At 38.8% G+C, this 21645-nt stretch overlaps 1 protein-coding gene across 3 annotated transcripts in view; it reads left to right on the top strand.

Annotated features, from left to right (window-relative positions):
* The window catches only part of IMMT (inner membrane mitochondrial protein), a 56087-nt gene that overhangs the window by 28923 nt on the left and 5519 nt on the right, over positions 1 to 21645 (top strand). The window contains exons 7-12 of one of the 3 annotated variants that reach the window (XM_007104766.4): positions 245 to 381; positions 11419 to 11522; positions 13999 to 14134; positions 14667 to 14796; positions 19351 to 19365; positions 20693 to 20916. In XM_007104766.4, the coding sequence (XP_007104828.2) occupies positions 245 to 381; positions 11419 to 11522; positions 13999 to 14134; positions 14667 to 14796; positions 19351 to 19365; positions 20693 to 20916 (746 nt within the window). Of the gene's footprint in view, positions 1 to 244; positions 382 to 7096; positions 7228 to 11418; positions 11523 to 13998; positions 14135 to 14666; positions 14797 to 19350; positions 19366 to 20692; positions 20917 to 21645 lie in introns of those variants that run through there. The other 2 variants (XM_055088863.1, XM_055088864.1) reach the window with 2 other exon arrangements.

Below are 21645 nucleotides of genomic sequence, written 5' to 3'. Positions count from 1 at the left end.
ATACATAAAAGTAAAAATAGTGTAATGAACCCACATAGATCCACCATCTGGATTCAGTAATTATTAATGTTTTATCATACTTTTAAGTGAAATTTTGATTTTCTAAATCTGTATTTTGTTTGTTTTGAGGGGGAAATGCAATGCAAGACTCAACAGGTGAAGAGGGAAAGATTAAAGTCATTTGGCAGGAGGAATCTAGTTTTTAACTTTTTTTTTTTTTTTTTTTTTTTTTTTTTATCTTCAGCACTAGCCAAGAGCTTAGAAGATGCTCTGAGCCAAACTGCTTGCATTACTCAGCAGGCTATTGTGGCTCAGAATGCTGCGGTCCAGGCTGTCACTGCCCACGCCAACATACTGAAAACAGCCATGGACGATTCTGAGGTGGGCCAAAGAATGTTAGACATGATTTCTTCCTTCTAAGTTGGGCTTTCTCTCACTAAGTGAAGATGAACTAGAATGATTGTCTTTTTAGAAAAACAAACAAAAATGAAAAAAAAAAATTTCAGGTGCCCTTTTTAATGAATTTTATATATGGTGCTTTATCTCACAACAGTGATATGGTATAAGAATTAGTTCAGATTTGCTTTCATATCTTAATAGTGCTTGAATGTATTTGTTGTTTGCCTTTTTTCTTTTGCTTTAAAATCGCCAGCCATTTTTTAATAAACTTTTTTTGTGAGATACTTTTAGATTGACACACAGTTAAAAGAATAATACAGAGATCCCAGGTACCCCAAAACACCAGCTACTTTAAATGCTTATGTTGGTTATTTAACTTACATTGGACACTTCAAAAAATAAAGTAATTACACTAATTAAAATGTAATACTGGGACGCGGGGCTGCGCTGGTGGCGCAGTAGTTAAGAACCCACCTGCCAATGCAGGAGACCCGGGTTTGAGCCCTGGTTCGGGAAGATCCCACGTGCTGTGGAGCAACTAAGCCCGTGTGCAACAACTACTGAGCCTGTACTCTAGAGCCCGTGAGCCACAACTACTGAGCCCGTGTGCCACCACTACTGAAACCCGTCCACCTAGAGCCCGTGCTCCCAATGAAAGAATCCACCACAGCGAGAAGCCCGCGCACCGCAACAAAGAGTAGCCCCCACTAGCCACAACTAGAGAAAGACTGTGCACAGCAACGAAGGCGCAATACAGCCAAAAATAAATAGATAAATAAATAAATTTATTTTTAAAAAAGTAATACTGGGACTCAATAAATTTCCTTTATAATTACATTCAGTTATTCAGTATATAAAAATGTATCTTGACACCAAGTCATTTAAAGAATAAAATGAAATAGAGAACCTATAAATCTCAGGAATCAGGATCATGCATGATCCATAAAGTTACTTTGCCACCATGACTGTGGTTTTTAAAAAATTTAAATACACTTCAGATTGCTTTAGTTGTATGTACGTGCATCACGAAGGAGTTAAATTAGACCTCTGATGCAAACAGTCAAGAAACTACAACCTTTGAAAAATTAAAAGAAAATTCTGTTTTGTTCAAAGTCCACAAGAAAAATTTAAATCTTAGTCAGAGTTCAGTCAGGAAAGTAGAAACCACACAGGCAATATTTACTATGCTGGTTGTACACATGTATAGAGAAGGCTGGAAGTTGCGTGATATCAGGAAGTTGAGTTCAAACCCAAGTAGGTTCTTTCGGAAGGACAGTGATTAGAAGCTTTAGATGTCCATGGTACTGCTTTGGTGGAAGGCTGCATAAGAGGGTATTTCCTCTTCCCACTGAACACATAACATGTAGTGCATGTGGATTAGACAGTATGAGATCGTTTACAATAAAGATGTTACAACTAAAGGATACTTTATAGTAGCACAGTTAACCAGATTAGGGAATATTAGCTGGTGTTAACAAAATAATCAGAAAAACGTATTGAACACAAGTTTTGAAATGTTAAAAATTGATCCCAGCTCTGTTTCTTGTAGTAAAAGAAGCTGTAGGTGCACATGGGCTTGTTCTATAATATATACTGAGTTAATTTCTCAAGGCATTGTTTGTAAACAGTTGGACCAGGCTTGATCGTAGGGGAATCCGATGTCTGTTTTACAGGACAGCTCATCCTTGGACCTCTATAAACAGGAATACCTTTAACAGAGGGAGACACATTTTGGCCCCCCAGATATGTCATTGACATTTACATGATTCATGAGTCTGTTTGGGTTAGTTATGAAGAGTTATCTTAATACAGTACCAGGGTCTTGTAACAGCATATGATAACGTCTTGGAAAATTTTTTATTCAGGATACTGATATGGCCCAAACAGCAACATATTTTGATGTATTTTATTTTGCAAGATGGCTAAAGTGGCAGTTCACTGAATCTTCAACTTGATTATTCACACCATGAAATTAATTGGTTTTGTCACTTTTCAACAATCTGTAGAACAGAAAAATTAGAAAAGTGAGATACAAAGACAGAAAAGAAGTACCAACTATTTCTTCTAAAAGCAGGGGTTCTTAACCTAGAGTTGGGTCTGTGGATAGAATTCAGGGGCTCTCTGAACTTGGATGGAAAACATCTTTATTTTCCCTAGCCTCAAAAGCTTTTCCTTCAATTACGAATAGTGACAACAAAAGCAGTATTGTCAGTAGTATCCATAACTTTATTACCGAGAGAAAGCACAGGTATTTTCGTATTACGTTATGGTACTTGCAGATCTCTTGAAGTATCATTTATGCTCAACACTACTTCTGGATTAGGGTATTTATTAGTTCTACTACTAGATCTTGGTTTCTGTTTCACAGAATTTTAAAATGTATATTTTATGACCATATTTCAATGTAACTGGGCTTCTCTGCAATCTAATAGTTTCATTTTAAGCATTTAAAAGTGTTAACCCTGAGAGGCTTCCTCAGACTGCCACAGTGGTCCGGTGGCAGGGTTAATCCTGCCTTAAGGAACTTGGTGGTTTAAACTTTCCATTGATAATGGATGTACCTTTAAAATCGAGATCACACTAGATGTCAGTAGGAACCTAATGTGGAGAATTGCTTGTGAATGACCCAAACCGGAGGCATTACTTTTGCTGAGCCCTATTCCCCTTAAAGTAGCAGGCCTAGGGCTGCAGAGGCAAAACCACTTCTGTTTCTATCAAGGGAAGATACGGGTTGGGCATCCAAGCAAAGGCCCAGGACGCTGCACTGAGGTTGCACTCATGTCTCAGGTGTGCAGCAGCCCCTGTAGTGGCCCTCTTTGGGCGGCTTGAAATATAATCATTGAACCAATCCAGTCGTTTTTTTCTTTGATAAAAAATATTTCATTCTTTGGTATGTTCCTATTCCTCTCTAAGGTCCTAGCATAGTATATAGTTACCCCTCAGTATCTCCAGGGGGTTGGTTTCAGGACCCGCCACAGACACCAAAACTCACGGATGCTCAGGTCCCGTAGTTGGCCCTCCTGCATCTGTGGATTCAGCCAACTGCAGATTGTGTAGTACTGTGTTGAAAAAAATCTTTGTGTAAGTGGACCCATGCAGTTCAAACCTGTGTTGCTAATAGGTCAACTGTACTTTGAAGAGAAGCCATAAGGTGGTTTTTGCTTCATATCTACACATAATATACTACTTTAAACGATATGTACTTGGCAAAAGAAAAGGGAGGGGAAAAAAGTCATTTAAAATAGTTAATAACTAATTTAAAAAATAGTTTCAAAGAGTTGAAACTGTTCCAAATAACATTCCGCTCATTGTTTATATGATGCAAAATGAGAGGGCGATGCAAGCTGGACTCGCCTATGCCACGCCTTCAGTGATGGGCTTTCTGACACCTCTCTTGTGTGAGCATCTTGCTGCACTGAGTGTGATTATAGTGTTAGAGGTGGTTTTTGTTTTTGGTATGATGTATATCCCCTAGGTATTAGCCAACTCTGCTCAGTTGAGGAAGTGGCAGTCAGTTCCAGTGCTGGAGCAAAACATGTTAGACCTGCCTCAGGAATTTTCAAGGGAGACATATATATATATATATATATATATATATATATATATAAAGATAAAATTCACATTCTATAGAAGTCAGCTCAAGGTGGAGTGGGGTTCTTGACAGGACTTGATTTTATCCTTAAAAATTATGGAGGGTCATTCTTTAGGGTAATGTTTTGGAGGAGTAAGGACCCTCCAAATGTGTAAACTTTCTACTTATTCTTACTATGATTTCAGTAGACCTGCAAATAAGAAAATTTTAAGCATCGGTGCTTCATTGAAGAATGATTTAATCAACAAACAATTCATGACAAGTTATTGTTCTTAACTGATCTTTTCTGCTTCATATCTCCTTTTGAGACTCTGATAAAAAAAAATATTTTTCTTGTCTGATTCCTGTGGCTAGGACTATCCAGTACTATGTTGAATAGAAGTGGTGAGAGTGGGCATCCTTGTCTTGTTCCACTATTTAGTGGGAAGGCTTTCAGCTTTTCACTGTTGAGTATTATATTGGCTGTGGGTTTGCCATAAATGGCTTTTATTATTATGTTCTCCCACATTGGTGAGAGTTTTTATCATGAAGCGGTGTCAAATTTTATCAAATGCTTTTTCTGCATCTATCGAGATGATCATGTGGTTTTTGTCTTTTCGTTTGTTGCTGTGGTGTATCACAGTGATGGATTTGCATATGTTGAACCATCCTTGTGACCCTGGAATGAATCCAACTTGATCACGGTTAATCCTTTTTATATGTTGTTGTATTCGGTTTGGTAATATTTTGTTGACAATTTTGACATCTCCATTCATCAAAGATATTGGCCTGTAATTTTCCTTTTTATTTTGTAGTGTCTTTGTCTGGTTTTGGTATCAGGGTGATATGGGCTTATAGAATGACCTTGGGAGTGTTCCCTCCTCTTCAGTCTTTTGGAAGAATTTGAGAAGGATAGGTATAAGTTCTTTCTATATTGTTGTAGAATTCCCCATTGAAGCCATCTGATCCTGGATTTTTGTTTGCAGGGAGTTTTTTTAAATTATAGATTCTATTTCACTTCTAGTGATTGGTCTGTACAAATTATGTTTCTTCTTGATTCAGTTTTGGCCAGCTGTATGTTTCTAGAAACTTGTCCATTTCTTCAAGGTTGTCCACTTTGTTGGCATATAATTGTTCATAGTATTTTCTTCTTAATGATTTCTTTTGTATTTCTGAGGTATTAGTTGTTATTTCTCCTCTTTCATTTCTTATTTTGTTTATTTGGGTCCTCTCCTTGGTGAGCCTGGATAAGAGGTTTGTCGATTTTGTTTACCCTTTCAGAAAACCAGCTCTTGCTTTGATTTTTTTTTCTATTTTTTTTAATCTCTGTGTTATTTATTTCATCTCTAATCTTTATTATTTCCTTCTTCCTGCTGAATTTAGGTTTTGTTTGTTCTTTTTCTAATTCTTTTAGGTAGTAGGTTAGGTTATTTATTTGAGTTTTATTTATTTGTTTTTGAGGAAGGCCTTTATTGCTATGAACGTTCCTCTTAGGACTGCTTTTGTTGCCTCCCATAGATTTTTGTATGGTTGTGTTTTCATTGTTGTTTGTCTCAAGGTATTTTTTGATTTCTCTTTGATTTCCTTGTTGACCTATTATTGGTTTTTCAGTAGCATGTTGTTTAGTCCCTATGTAGTAGGTTTTTTTCTCGTTTCTCTTTCTGTGGTTGATTTCTAGTTTCATGCCTTTATGCTCGGAAAAGATGCTTGAAATAATTACTATCTTTAATTACTTATCCTCAATTTGTTGGGCTTGTTTTGTGTCCTAGTATGTGGTTTGTCCTAGAGAATGTTCCATGCGCACTTGAAAAGAATGTGTATTCTGGGTTTTTGGATATAGTGTTGCTGTAGATAGCAATTAAGTCTGACTGTTTTATTGTGTCATTTAGGATCTCTTTTGCCTTGTTGATGTTTTGTCTGAAAGATCTGTCTGTTGATGTCAGTGGGATGTTAGTCTCCTATTAATTTGTTCCCATCAGTTTCTCCCTTTATGTCTGTTAGTATTTATGTGTTTAGATGCTCCTATATTGAGTGTACATAAGTTAATGAGTGTAATATCCTCTTCTTGTATTGATCCTTTTATCATTATATAGTGTCCATCTTTGTCTGTCTTCTTTGTCTTTCTCCATGGCCTTTATTTTAAAATGTATTTTTTCTGGTACGAGTATTGCTGCCCCTGCTTTCTTATTGTTTCCATTTGCATGAAATATCTTTTTCCATCCCCTCATTTTCAGTCTGTGTGTGTCTTTCGCCCTAACGTGGGTCTTTTGTAGGCAGGATATTGTAGGTTCTTGTTTTATTATCTAATCTGCCACTCTGTGTCTTTTGATTGGAGCATTTAGTCTATTGACATTTAAGGTAATTATTGATAGGTATGTATTTTTTGCCATTTAAAGTCTTGTTAACCAATTAACGTCTTCTTTGTTCCTTTCTTCTTCTTTTTGTTTTTCCTTTTGTGGTTTGATGGTTTTCATTTGTATTATGCTTGAATTCCTTTCTTTTTGGTTTTTGTGAATCTCTAGCGTGTTTTGATTTGTGGTTACCCTTGTTTTCAAGTGTGTTAACCCGTTGTTATATCTGCTTGCTTTAGACTGGTAGTCATATAAGCTCAAACACATTGTAAAAGATCTACATTTTCTTATTCCCCTCCCCCACATTTTGTGATTTTGATGTCCTATTTTATATCTTCATGTTTATCCTTTTGCTGTTCACTGTAGTTATAATCGCTTTCACAAAATTTTTTTGATTGTTTCTTAAACTATATACTGGCTTATTTAAGTCATCTTCAATTCTTTTATATATTTGCCTTTCCTATTGCGATTTTCCCTTTCATATAGAAAACCCAAAACATGTTTTATTTTGAAAAAATTCGGGTATACATAAAAGTAAAAATAGTGTAATGAACCCACATAGATCCACCATCTGGATTCAGTAATTATTAATGTTTTATCATACTTTTAAGTGAAATTTTGATTTTCTAAATCTGTATTTTGTTTGTTTTGAGGGGGAAATGCAATGCAAGACTCAACAGGTGAAGAGGGAAAGATTAAAGTCATTTGGCAGGAGGAATCTAGTTTTTAACTTTTTTTTTTTTTTTTTTTTTTTTTTTTTTATCTTCAGCACTAGCCAAGAGCTTAGAAGATGCTCTGAGCCAAACTGCTTGCATTACTCAGCAGGCTATTGTGGCTCAGAATGCTGCGGTCCAGGCTGTCACTGCCCACGCCAACATACTGAAAACAGCCATGGACGATTCTGAGGTGGGCCAAAGAATGTTAGACATGATTTCTTCCTTCTAAGTTGGGCTTTCTCTCACTAAGTGAAGATGAACTAGAATGATTGTCTTTTTAGAAAAACAAACAAAAATGAAAAAAAAAAATTTCAGGTGCCCTTTTTAATGAATTTTATATATGGTGCTTTATCTCACAACAGTGATATGGTATAAGAATTAGTTCAGATTTGCTTTCATATCTTAATAGTGCTTGAATGTATTTGTTGTTTGCCTTTTTTCTTTTGCTTTAAAATCGCCAGCCATTTTTTAATAAACTTTTTTTGTGAGATACTTTTAGATTGACACACAGTTAAAAGAATAATACAGAGATCCCAGGTACCCCAAAACACCAGCTACTTTAAATGCTTATGTTGGTTATTTAACTTACATTGGACACTTCAAAAAATAAAGTAATTACACTAATTAAAATGTAATACTGGGACTCGGGGCTTCCCTGGTGGCGCAGTAGTTAAGAACCCACCTGCCAATGCAGGAGACCCGGGTTTGAGCCCTGGTTCGGGAAGATCCCACGTGCTGTGGAGCAACTAAGCCCGTGTGCAACAACTACTGAGCCTGTACTCTAGAGCCCGTGAGCCACAACTACTGAGCCCGTGTGCCACCACTACTGAAACCCGTCCACCTAGAGCCCGTGCTCCCAATGAAAGAATCCACCACAGCGAGAAGCCCGCGCACCGCAACAAAGAGTAGCCCCCACTAGCCACAACTAGAGAAAGACTGTGCACAGCAACGAAGGCGCAATACAGCCAAAAATAAATAGATAAATAAATAAATTTATTTTTAAAAAAGTAATACTGGGACTCAATAAATTTCCTTTATAATTACATTCAGTTATTCAGTATATAAAAATGTATCTTGACACCAAGTCATTTAAAGAATAAAATGAAATAGAGAACCTATAAATCTCAGGAATCAGGATCATGCATGATCCATAAAGTTACTTTGCCACCATGACTGTGGTTTTTAAAAAATTTAAATACACTTCAGATTGCTTTAGTTGTATGTACGTGCATCACGAAGGAGTTAAATTAGACCTCTGATGCAAACAGTCAAGAAACTACAACCTTTGAAAAATTAAAAGAAAATTCTGTTTTGTTCAAAGTCCACAAGAAAAATTTAAATCTTAGTCAGAGTTCAGTCAGGAAAGTAGAAACCACACAGGCAATATTTACTATGCTGGTTGTACACATGTATAGAGAAGGCTGGAAGTTGCGTGATATCAGGAAGTTGAGTTCAAACCCAAGTAGGTTCTTTCGGAAGGACAGTGATTAGAAGCTTTAGATGTCCATGGTACTGCTTTGGTGGAAGGCTGCATAAGAGGGTATTTCCTCTTCCCACTGAACACATAACATGTAGTGCATGTGGATTAGACAGTATGAGATCGTTTACAATAAAGATGTTACAACTAAAGGATACTTTATAGTAGCACAGTTAACCAGATTAGGGAATATTAGCTGGTGTTAACAAAATAATCAGAAAAACGTATTGAACACAAGTTTTGAAATGTTAAAAATTGATCCCAGCTCTGTTTCTTGTAGTAAAAGAAGCTGTAGGTGCACATGGGCTTGTTCTATAATATATACTGAGTTAATTTCTCAAGGCATTGTTTGTAAACAGTTGGACCAGGCTTGATCGTAGGGGAATCCGATGTCTGTTTTACAGGACAGCTCATCCTTGGACCTCTATAAACAGGAATACCTTTAACAGAGGGAGACACATTTTGGCCCCCCAGATATGTCATTGACATTTACATGATTCATGAGTCTGTTTGGGTTAGTTATGAAGAGTTATCTTAATACAGTACCAGGGTCTTGTAACAGCATATGATAACGTCTTGGAAAATTTTTTATTCAGGATACTGATATGGCCCAAACAGCAACATATTTTGATGTATTTTATTTTGCAAGATGGCTAAAGTGGCAGTTCACTGAATCTTCAACTTGATTATTCACACCATGAAATTAATTGGTTTTGTCACTTTTCAACAATCTGTAGAACAGAAAAATTAGAAAAGTGAGATACAAAGACAGAAAAGAAGTACCAACTATTTCTTCTAAAAGCAGGGGTTCTTAACCTAGAGTTGGGTCTGTGGATAGAATTCAGGGGCTCTCTGAACTTGGATGGAAAACATCTTTATTTTCCCTAGCCTCAAAAGCTTTTCCTTCAATTACGAATAGTGACAACAAAAGCAGTATTGTCAGTAGTATCCATAACTTTATTACCGAGAGAAAGCACAGGTATTTTCGTATTACGTTATGGTACTTGCAGATCTCTTGAAGTATCATTTATGCTCAACACTACTTCTGGATTAGGGTATTTATTAGTTCTACTACTAGATCTTGGTTTCTGTTTCACAGAATTTTAAAATGTATATTTTATGACCATATTTCAATGTAACTGGGCTTCTCTGCAATCTAATAGTTTCATTTTAAGCATTTAAAAGTGTTAACCCTGAGAGGCTTCCTCAGACTGCCACAGTGGTCCGGTGGCAGGGTTAATCCTGCCTTAAGGAACTTGGTGGTTTAAACTTTCCATTGATAATGGATGTACCTTTAAAATCGAGATCACACTAGATGTCAGTAGGAACCTAATGTGGAGAATTGCTTGTGAATGACCCAAACCGGAGGCATTACTTTTGCTGAGCCCTATTCCCCTTAAAGTAGCAGGCCTAGGGCTGCAGAGGCAAAACCACTTCTGTTTCTATCAAGGGAAGATACGGGTTGGGCATCCAAGCAAAGGCCCAGGACGCTGCACTGAGGTTGCACTCATGTCTCAGGTGTGCAGCAGCCCCTGTAGTGGCCCTCTTTGGGCGGCTTGAAATATAATCATTGAACCAATCCAGTCGTTTTTTTCTTTGATAAAAAATATTTCATTCTTTGGTATGTTCCTATTCCTCTCTAAGGTCCTAGCATAGTATATAGTTACCCCTCAGTATCTCCAGGGGGTTGGTTTCAGGACCCGCCACAGACACCAAAACTCACGGATGCTCAGGTCCCGTAGTTGGCCCTCCTGCATCTGTGGATTCAGCCAACTGCAGATTGTGTAGTACTGTGTTGAAAAAAATCTTTGTGTAAGTGGACCCATGCAGTTCAAACCTGTGTTGCTAATAGGTCAACTGTACTTTGAAGAGAAGCCATAAGGTGGTTTTTGCTTCATATCTACACATAATATACTACTTTAAACGATATGTACTTGGCAAAAGAAAAGGGAGGGGAAAAAAGTCATTTAAAATAGTTAATAACTAATTTAAAAAATAGTTTCAAAGAGTTGAAACTGTTCCAAATAACATTCCGCTCATTGTTTATATGATGCAAAATGAGAGGGCGATGCAAGCTGGACTCGCCTATGCCACGCCTTCAGTGATGGGCTTTCTGACACCTCTCTTGTGTGAGCATCTTGCTGCACTGAGTGTGATTATAGTGTTAGAGGTGGTTTTTGTTTTTGGTATGATGTATATCCCCTAGGTATTAGCCAACTCTGCTCAGTTGAGGAAGTGGCAGTCAGTTCCAGTGCTGGAGCAAAACATGTTAGACCTGCCTCAGGAATTTTCAAGGGAGACATATATATATATATATATATATATATATATATATATAAAGATAAAATTCACATTCTATAGAAGTCAGCTCAAGGTGGAGTGGGGTTCTTGACAGGACTTGATTTTATCCTTAAAAATTATGGAGGGTCATTCTTTAGGGTAATGTTTTGGAGGAGTAAGGACCCTCCAAATGTGTAAACTTTCTACTTATTCTTACTATGATTTCAGTAGACCTGCAAATAAGAAAATTTTAAGCATCGGTGCTTCATTGAAGAATGATTTAATCAACAAACAATTCATGACAAGTTATTGTTCTTAACTGATCTTTTCTGCTTCATATCTCCTTTTGAGACTCTGATAAAAAAAAAACCATGTCTCCTTAGAGAATGCTTGTGCGCTGGAGCACAGTCTTTTACAGTTTTGGTGCGGGTGGTTGATGGGAGATGGTTCATGGATTTCTTTGAGCCTGTCCGTGAACATTAGATTAAGAGTTTCTCTTCCGGAGAAATAGTGTATATAACTTTTTACCTTTGACTTTCATGTCACTACTTTCTGCATTTAGTCATGTTATTGTGACAATAATAGCAGTTATTCGTGTTTACATAATTAAAACTTTTTGTTTAGATTGCAGGTGACAAGAAGTCAGCTCAGTGGCGCACAGTGGAGGGCGCATTGAAGGAACGCAGAAAGGCAGTAGATGAGGCTGCCGATGCCCTTCTCAAAGCCAAGTAATTACTCATGGACTTTAACAAGTAATTAGGGCCTCCTGGTGGCTTTCTTTGTACTGTCTGCATAGAAAGAGGAGGCAGAGAAACCCTTCCCTCCCCTCTCCGCCTGTACTGTATTGGTGATAGGAGCACGGAAGCTTAAAAGGGAGAGAGGGAATAAAATATTGATATATAATCCAGCCAAAATAAACTTGGCAGAAGCCTATATAAAAGATCTTGTATAAAAATCAAGCTTTTCTTTGGATTATTATTTAGGCGATATGTGTTCTACAGATTTACTGAGGCTCTGCCATCTTTTCAAGATTTTTCTGGGATGGCTTGAGCAGTTTTATTAGAAATGAAAGAGTATGTCACAGTCTCTTTGCCTTAACTACCAAAGTAGTTAGTGTATAATGAGTCTAGTTTTATGCCACCTTGACCTTTCCTGGAAGTTGGCTAAAACTAGGATCAAGCAAGCAAACCAAGTACGAGATCAACCTCTGACAATGGGAACCTACATTTGAATAAAGGGCTCTCATCAACATTATGGAATTGTTATTGGGTGGGCCAAAAAGTGCCTTTGGTTTTGTAAGTAAAAATGAAAAACACATTTTTCATTTTCTCCAAGAACTTTATTGAACAATGTTTTCACCCTTTTGTTCCACTGTCTTCTGCCATTTTTCGGGCAACTTCATAATTCCATCTTCCCAAAACATTTTATCTTTTTGAGCAAAGAACTGTTCCAGGTGCCTTTTACAGTCTTCCCGGGAACTGAAATTTTTTCCATTAAAAGAATTATGTAAAAACCAAGATAAATGAAAATCCGAAGGTGCAATCAATGTGTGGTGAATACGGTGTTTGAATCAGAACTTCCCAGCCAAGCTGTAACAGTTTTTGCCTGGGCATCAAACATGCAGTGTTGCATTATCCTGATGGAAGATTACGCGTTTTCTGTTGCCTAATTCTGGACGCTTTTCGTCGAGTGCCGCTTTCAGTTGGTCTGATTGGCAGCAGTACTTGTTGGAATTAATCGTTTGGTTTTCCGGAAGGAGCTCATAATAGAGGAGTCCCTTCCAGTCCTACCATAAACACATCACCTTCTTTGGATGAAGACCAGCCTTTGGTGTGGTTGTTGGTGGTGTAGTTCTCTTGCCCCATTATCTCTTCCGTTCCACATTATTGTACAGTATCCACTTTTCATTGCCCATCACAAATTTGTTTTAAAAATGGAATGTTTTCATTACATTTCAGTAGAGAATCGCAGATGGAAATACGGACAAGAAGGTTTTTTTCCGCTTAACTTACGTGGAACACAAACATCAAAGCGATTCACATAACCAGGCTGGGGCAAATGATTTTCAGTGCTTGATTTGGATATTTTGAGCATGTCGGCTGTCTCCCATGTGGTGTAACATGGATTTTTGTTCTCAATTATTGTTTCGATTTGATCACTGTCGACTTCAGCTGGTCTACCTGACCATGGAGCATCGTCCAGCAAGAAATCTCCAGCGCGAAAGTTCGCAAACCACTTTTGACACGTTCGATCAGTCACAGCACCTTCTCCATACACTGCACAATTCTTTTTGTGCGTTTCAGTTGCTTTTTTACCTTTCTTGAAATAAAGTGTAATATGCCGAAAATGTTGCTTTTTTTCTTCCACCTTCAGTATTAAAATGGCCACACAAAAGATTCACCAATTTTGATAATTCCTTTTTTAAATGCATGCTGATACGACAGCTGTCACATACAATCTAAGAAGATTGTTTAAGTGCTACTAAAGCCATCTTATGGAAAAAACCGAACCAACCTTTTGGCCCACCCAGTCAATATTTGTCATTCAAAATATTGCTGTCTTCTTAACAAAATATTTAGAGAAAGAGAAGCCTTCTAATAAAGCCAGCATATCTTTTAGGAGATTGAAGGCATTATGCTCACATCGGTAGACCATGAGTCAGGGCTCTGAGTTCTGTGTTTTGTGGTTGGGTAGACCATAGTCCATCCAGCCTGAATCGTGAGGGCTCCTGAAGACCCAGCTATTTGCTTAGCGAGCTCTTAGGCCTCCTCCCTTGCCTTTGCTTTCCTCAGGCTCTCATTGGCAGGGGAGTCAACCTAATCCTTGCAAAAGCTGCCATTTATTGAGTGCTCCTGATGTAGCAGGCACTGTGCAAGGTACTTAGCATGAATTACCTCTACTCCCTGTATAAGGGTGAGCAGCAAAGGAGAGGCCGATCTGGGAGCTGAATCCAAGTCTCTCTGGTTCTGAATCCTGTGTGTTTTCCTGTACACCATGCTACTCGTCTGGTTCACTCTATAAATCTAGCTTCTCACCAAGGTGTTTTCAGTTGTTGGTGAGGAAAGGTTCTCTGCCTGTTGACTGAAAAAGCATTGAGTAGTTTTCTCCAAATTAAATTTTTCATAGACTTAACAATTGTCATATCCTTTAATAAAGTTGATAAGGACTAATACTAAACCTTTGTCTTGTTTTATTTGTTGCCAGAGAAGAGTTAGAGAAGATGAAAAGTGTAATTGAAAATGCAAAGAAAGAAGAGGTTGCTGGGGCCAAATCTTATATAACTGTTGCAGAGGGGAAACTTCACAACATGATAGTTGATCTGGATAATGTGGTCCAAAAGGTGTGTTTCTTAGAGCTTGTACAAGTATTTTTTATTTTTAAATGTAATTGTTTTGTCAAAGGATTTTTAAGAATTCCGGAAAGTAGTAAGATTCCTATCATCTTTCTCTCTTTTCCCTTGAAAAGAATATTAGTTGTAACTAATTTTAAAAATTTGCTTTGGACACAAAGTGGATTCTTCAGTATTGTCGATACTTTTTATAATAGGTAAATATTTGCTCATGGTCATTACCACTTATGGAAATTTCACAAGTCTGCATTTGTGATGTATATGGGTAGTTTCCCGTGACCCAGAGAAAGAGGGACGGGCACAGTGAGATGGGACAGGGCCTGTCCATGGCATTTGAATAGAATTAGAAGGAAACAAAGACAAGACTTACATTCCTTTTTCTGAGCTTGAGATTTTCTTTCTATATATTGCTTATATATTCACAACCAACTGTAAATAAATAAATGAATATGACTTAGAATATTTTGGAATGTTTATGGTACTTTTTGTTCACTTTAACCACATACCTCTTGTATCTGTTCAGGTTAAAGCAGCTCAGTCTGAGGCTAAGGTTGTGTCTCAGTATCATGAGCTGGTAGTCCAAGCCCGGGATGACTTTAAACGAGAACTGGACAGTATTACTCCGGAAGTCTTGCCAGGGTGGAAAGGGATGAGTAAGTACAACTGAAGTGTTGGTACTTTCCCTTTTTTGTTTTTTTTTTTTTTTAACAACTGATCAACTGATCTAAACTTGCTTCAGCTCCATTCTCTAGTCTAAACCCCTCTGGCATGCATATCTCATCTGATATGCAGTATCATGTTTTCAACATTTTATTTCAGTCACACCTGTGACAGGTGACACACCTGGTTTAGCCATGGTGGACACAAGTTCCAGCCAGTGTAATCTGGAATCTAAGTGAGTGAAGTGACATAACCTTGACTCTGTTAGCATATTATATATATGTAAAATTATTCAAAACCTTTGTTACTTTAAAAATATTCATAATGAATTACTTAAGGCACACCTTATGACTGCTCTGTGACAACACTGTGGTTGAGAACTCACCCAGGGGTGCTGGGTGGAAAGGAAGTCTGCTGTGTGGCCTTCAACCTGCAAATAGCTCAGACTGCATGGAACTCTGATGGCTCAACAATTACACGTTGTAACTGCAGGGAATAGTCACGTTTCCTTGAAGCTCTGTGAGAGTAATAAAAATCACAGAGATTACCAGTCTCAACAAAATCAAAACAGTACTTCTTAAATGCCAGCGCCTGTTAGAAACTGAACATCCGATAGCACCTGAAGAACTGGCATTATAGACCTCTCTGGGGTGAAGGTGTCAAGGCTGCATCACAGAACCGTGGCTGGTCTAAGGAGCTCAGGTAATAAAGACAGTGCAGGAATTTTAACAGCATCGTAGCCAACCGAGGAGATGTCATGGCAAGAAGTAGAGTCAAGGCGGTTATTAACTCAGATATGTAGTTAGTTTTTTTAGTGTAGTTGACTCACTTAAGAGGGAGATAGATACCAGATTCTTGTCAAAGCAAAAAAATAAAAGCAGGATTTGTAAGAGAGGATTAAATGGAGAATCACACAAAGTTCAGTGTGGGAACAGTGAGTCAGTCTTATTGAACATTGTTGGTTAAACTTGTTTGAACTGCCTAGCAGCAGAGGGGACAGTGTGGACAGCGTGTCCTTGAGCAGGCTCGCTTCAGCCACATCTGTACCGTTTCCCTCACCAGAATCTTTCAAGGGCTGGGCTTCATTGAGGTTACAGCTGAGACAGATGTGATTATCCCAGAGACATCCTCCTCCACAGGTCACTCTACCACGTTACCTATTTTTAATCCTTCTGAAATACTTACTCACTGGTTTTTGTTTGTTGGGTGTGTATCTCTGTCCATTGGATGTAAGCTCCTTGGCTTAAACCTGACGTTGGTAGATAGTAGGGAGTCTAGGTTGGCTGCAGTAAATTAAATAAGGTTGAAAGGGCAGGTCAGGCTTTGCCTATGGAGAGTTAGTTATGAGTGCCATCCCTAGAAATTTGCATTCTCTCATCTAAAATACTTGTCTTTGGTCTTCCCGGTAGGCTAAATCCTACTAATTTTTCCATGCCAGCCTGTGAAGTTTTTAGCTTAAAAAATTGGGGGGCCTGGGTCGGGGGGAATTCGTTGGTGGTCCTGTGGTTAGGACTCCGTGTTTTCACTGCTGAGGGCGCAGGTTCCATCCCTGGTAAGGGAACTGAGATCCTGCGAGCTGCGTGGTGCGGCCAAGATAAAAAAAAATAAAAAATAAAAATTTTTTTTTTTGGCTGATTAGAAAAATGCCCATTGTAAAGCATGAAAACATTAAAGCAGGTGTTCTCGGCTCAGGGCATTTTTGCCCCCAGAGAATTTGGCAATGTCTGGAGACAGACTTGTCACATTGGGGGGGTTCTACTGGCGTCTAGGGTAGAGGCCAGAGATGCTGCTCAGCACCCTACGGTGCACAGAACAGCCCCTCCAACTAGTAATTATCTGGCCCAGAATGTCAGTAGTACCAAGGTTGAAAAACCCAGCATTAAAGAAACGTATCATATAGAAAGGGAAAATCCCCTGCAGTGTAATCTTTGGATTATTTTTCCGAGGGAGGAAGGCAACCTCCATTTAATTTCTTATTTTTAAAATAGATTGAAAGGTACAAATGGCACCTGCTGAAGTTCTTCCCTTCCAGCCATGCCTACAGCTGCAGAGTTTTCCTGCCAGTGCTACTGATTTCTTGTGTCCCTCTGGAGATAGTGACTTATTCCATGATTACCTCAGCCCTCAATGTATGTTCTTGCTTCTGAAATCTGAACTCTTTTAAGACCTGTACTAAGCTCATTAGTACTGATTTGTGTTACCAGTTATTTTTCTCTTATTAGTCTTATTTCCCTAAGTTATAAGTATCCTGGTGATACTCATCTGTCTAGTAGTTTTTCTGTGTTCTCCATAGCTGAGCACAGTGGCAAACATACAATATTTAGCTAACGTGTTGAGCATTATTTTACGTCTAGCACTGTGTTCTGAGTGCTTCACATGTAGTAACTTTTTTAAAGTTCGTAACAGTCCTTTGAGGTAAGTTTTATTGTTATGCCCGTTTTATAGATGAGAAAACTGAGACACAGAGGGCTTAAGTAGTTTGTCCACGTTTGGGGTTAGGGCCAGGATCTCATTCTTACCCACCAGCCTCACTGTTCTCTGGCTGATTGATTCGTATTGGCAGCACAGGACCCCCTTTTGAGCTTTTGAGAAGAGGAGTGATGTGATTATAGTAAGTAGGAAAATTCATTTTTATGAGCTTGAGGGTGAGTTTGACGTAGGGAGGGATGCCTCAGGGTAAGGAAGCTATTCAAAGCTGCAGGAGTAATCTGAGGGCGAAGTGATATGGGTCACCCAGTGTGTATGCCAAGGGCACTGAAAATGAGGACTAGAAAAGCGACTTAGAGGTGATCATTCACCAATTATTTTGTTTTGTTTTTGGCTGCACTGGTGCGTCTTGTGGGATCTTAGCTCCCCAACCAGGGATCGAATCCAGGCCCCTGTCAGTGAAAGTGCCGAGTCCTAACCACTGGACTGCCAGGGAGTTCCCGGCAATTGGCTTGTTGAACCATAACTTGTATCTAGTGAAGCTGACAATGTATATACTCCCGATCCAACAGTTCAGTTCCTAGGTATGAGCTCAGGAAGACTCAAACACACAGGTGCTCAGGAAGAGTCATTAAAATGTTTATAGCAGCACTGCTTGTAAGAGCAGAAAAATCAAAGACAGTTAAGTACCACACATATGGCAGTGCAAAGGAATGACCCAGACCATTTCTCTTGAACATAAATGTTAAGGAAAAGCAAAAAGTTGCAGAAGAATATGTAAAATAGGATACCGCTTACATGAAGCTTAAGAACATGTAAAATGAAACTACATATTGTTTAAGGATGCATGCATATGTGAAGTATAACAAAATGAATGATAAACACTATATTCAGATAGCAGATACCACTGTGGGAGGAGGGAGGAGGAGCCTCTAGGATGTGTGCACATGGGTGTTGCCAGCATGAGAGAATGAGGTGCAATTTGTAGGTTGTCAATGTTCCTGAGGGACATTTCCTTTATTGCTAATAGACTAGTATATATAGCCATACTTACGTGCCATGTTGAGACTGACCTATTATCTCTTAAACTTGTCCGTCTTTTTTTTTTTTTTTTTGCGGTACGCGGGCCTCTCACTGTTGTGGCCTCTCCCGTTGCGGAGCACAGGCTCCGGACGCGCAGGCTCGGCGGCCGTGGCTCACGGGCCCAGCCGCTCCGCGGCACGTGGGATCCTCCCGGACCGGGGCACGAACCCGCGTCCCCCGCATCGGCAGGCGGACTCTCAACCGCTGCGCCACCAGGGAAGCCCTTGTCCGTCTTTTGCCGGTTTTTCCTGCAGCATTGGGACAGGTCCCTGTGTCTTTGGTTGAATACCAGATTAAGTAGTTGAACTTTTAGAGCCATTTTGGATGAAAAATACTTGTCTTTGAACTTGTTGAATCCAAGGGTCATACCCAGGATGCCAAGAAGCTTATTCTGAGAGGCAGGAGACTGGCTGCGGGTCCCCTGCTGTCAGGTGTTCACGCAGCGGTGCTTGTGATCGTGGTGGGGAGCATCACCCAAACTCTTTAGAATGTTATTTTTTTTCCTTACCGCCACGTCAGGCAGTCGTAGTTCTTAGTTTAATTTGCACACATTAAGCACAAATTTAATGTGAGTTCACTGTTTTCAAATTTCCAAAGAAGAAAAAGTAATTTCTTAAGTATTTGCAATGTTAGGAGAGGCGTGGTATTGAGAACACAGTCAGGACTGTGAATTCGTGAAATAGTCTACGAACTAATGCAAATGGGATAAACAAGAATTGTAGTTTCCATGTAAAAACTAAGTTGATTGCTTTACAAAAGTAGGTAGAGATGAGTCCCCAGAAACCAAGACTACTTTAGTATCACTGACTCTCTTATTTTCTGAAATGTTAGAATTTACCTTGATTTATATAATGTTTTCTGATCCTTTAAAAAATTTTTAGGAAATAAACTCATCATTTTGCTTTCCAGTACTAAAATATGCTTTTTCTACTACTAGCTTCTGGTTCCTTCTTGCTTTCTTTTGGATATTCCTATTTAATGATTAATAACTGAAACATGTACTTACTTTTTTTCAAACTTATTCTTTTTCTTTGTAGGTATTTCTGATCTAGGTGAGTAATTATGTGTATTTTATGTTTAAAGGCTTCTGTTTTGAGTCTTAAAAGACTCAAGTCTTTTTGTTTTGCCTATGATTCTTATACTAAACCGTCTAAATTAATCTAAAGTAGAATTATGTTGCCTGTGATGAATCTGATTTGTATATTTTTGTCATCCATGTGCTCTCAGGAACAAAAATGTTTTCACTATGTGATTGGAAACCTGTAGATGTGATAGATATATATGTATATACATTTTTAAGTTTTTATTTTGTAAAATTTGAAACATTAAAAAGTAAGAAAACTATAATGAACTCCTGTTTACCCATCACCCAGCTTTAGCAGTTACCAGCACATGGCTGGTTTTGTCTCATTTATTCCCCCAACTTACGTTGAAGCAGATCCCAAACGTTATATCCTTCAGCTTGTAAAAACTTTCAGTATGTTTTTTAAAAAATGTGATTACCATACCACTGTCCCAGTCAACAATAATTCCTTAATGTCATCAAAGATATCTCTTAAGTGTTCAAATATCCCTAATCACTTTATAGAATGAGTTTTTTTAGTTGTTTTGTTCAAATCAGTATCCAGAGGAGCTACACGTGGTGAATTTGGTCAATAAATCTCTCATCCTCACTTCGTTTTTTGTTTTTCAATCTATGTATTGTGGAATTGAGTTGTTTATCAGAGTATTTCCCATATTCTTTATTTTGCTATTAGAGCCATAATTCTTAACCTGTGGTAATATATCAGAACACTTCTGGAGTGTGAGACTGGGGAAAGAAAAAAAGAAACATGAGAATCAGAATCTTTGGGTAGGATTATTTTTAAAAGCTCTACAAGTGATTCTGATGGACAGCTCTGGCTGCAGATCACTGTCCTGGATAATATTATCTGTGTAAGAAAAAGTAGAAAACTCTTAGTAGGGAAAAGTCTGAGAGAATGTGGATTTGATTCAAGTTTTAGCAGAAAATGTAGAAGTGAGTACATTTGTAGGCTTTGTATTTGTAAGCTTTGTCCTTAGAGGCAAAATTATGGTGAGTTATAAAGCCAATTTATAATCAGTTCAGATTGGAAGTACTACTAATTTGGGTTCCTGGAAAAAAACTGATTCTATACCTGGAGCCCTGCCTGAATTATTTTGCTTGGGATTGAAAATGCTTAGTTGCTGGCCGTGAGCTGTGAATTTCTGATGACACGGCAGCCTCTACATCTCTTTTAAATGTCAGCTCCTCTTGGCTTTTCTTCCTAGCTGTTTAAATTACAATCAGTTGAGGCGAGTTACCTTGTAGATGTTATGATTTTGGTGAAATCGCTAACATTTTCACGTGGTTTTGTTTAGCTGACAGGCTGTCCGCCGACGACCTAAACTCCCTGATCGCTCACGCGCACCGCCGCATCGACCAGCTGAACAGAGCGCTGGCCGAACAGAAAGCCACGGAGAAGCAGCACATTGCCTTAGCCTTGGAGAAACAGAAGCTGGAGGAGAAGCGGGCGTTTGACTCTGCAGTGGCAAAAGCATTAGAACATCACAGAAGTGAGATACAGGCTGAACAGGACAGAAAGGTAAAGAAGTGAGCAAAACTGCCTCATGTTTAAAGTGAATCTAACTTGTTTGCTTCTAGAGGTAATACCAGCAGTCACTGACTTTAAAATACTAGCTGTAAGGCAGGCCAACACCCCTCTTGAATGGAACTTTGGCCCTTGTTCTAGTCAGAACTAGGGAAGGATTGGTCTAGCAGAGAGCCTTTATGTTGAACTGATGCAGGAGTGTCAGAAAGAAACGAGCTGCTGGCATCCAAGATTATCTAGCTTGCCTTTTCCCAGTGGAGCCTCTGTCCCCTTAAGCAGTGCTGAAAGAGTCTGTTGGATTCCGAGTATATTTTTCTCCTCAAGTGTTTTTTTTGTTTCTTTGTTTGTTTATTTGGGGTTTCTTTGGATGCAACACATGGCCTGCAGGATCTAGTTCCCTGACCAGGAATTGAACCCGCGCCCCCTGCAGTGGAAGTGCTGAGCCCCAACCGCTGGACCGCCAGGGACGCCCGTCTCTGCAAGCGTTTCTAAGTAGTTATGGTGAAGCATGGATGAAATAGCTGTAGTCTTCTGTCTGAGCGCATCGTGTATTAAATAGGTGTCTACAGGCTGATTTGGGAACCTGACTACTCATCCTACCTTTGCGTTTTCCCAGCTGCACAGTTGACCATTCCCTCCTCCTTTTTTTTTTTTTTTTTTTTTTTTTTTTTGGGGGTACGCGGGCCTTCCTCTGTTGTGGCCTCTCCCGTTGCGGAGCACAGG

This window comes from Physeter macrocephalus, chromosome 12, assembly GCF_002837175.3.
Source record: "Physeter macrocephalus isolate SW-GA chromosome 12, ASM283717v5, whole genome shotgun sequence".
In the NCBI taxonomy this organism is placed as follows: Eukaryota; Metazoa; Chordata; class Mammalia; order Artiodactyla; family Physeteridae; genus Physeter; species Physeter macrocephalus.
Note: the sequence above shows the minus strand (reverse complement) of the source record. Positions and strands in the feature narration are given on the sequence as shown.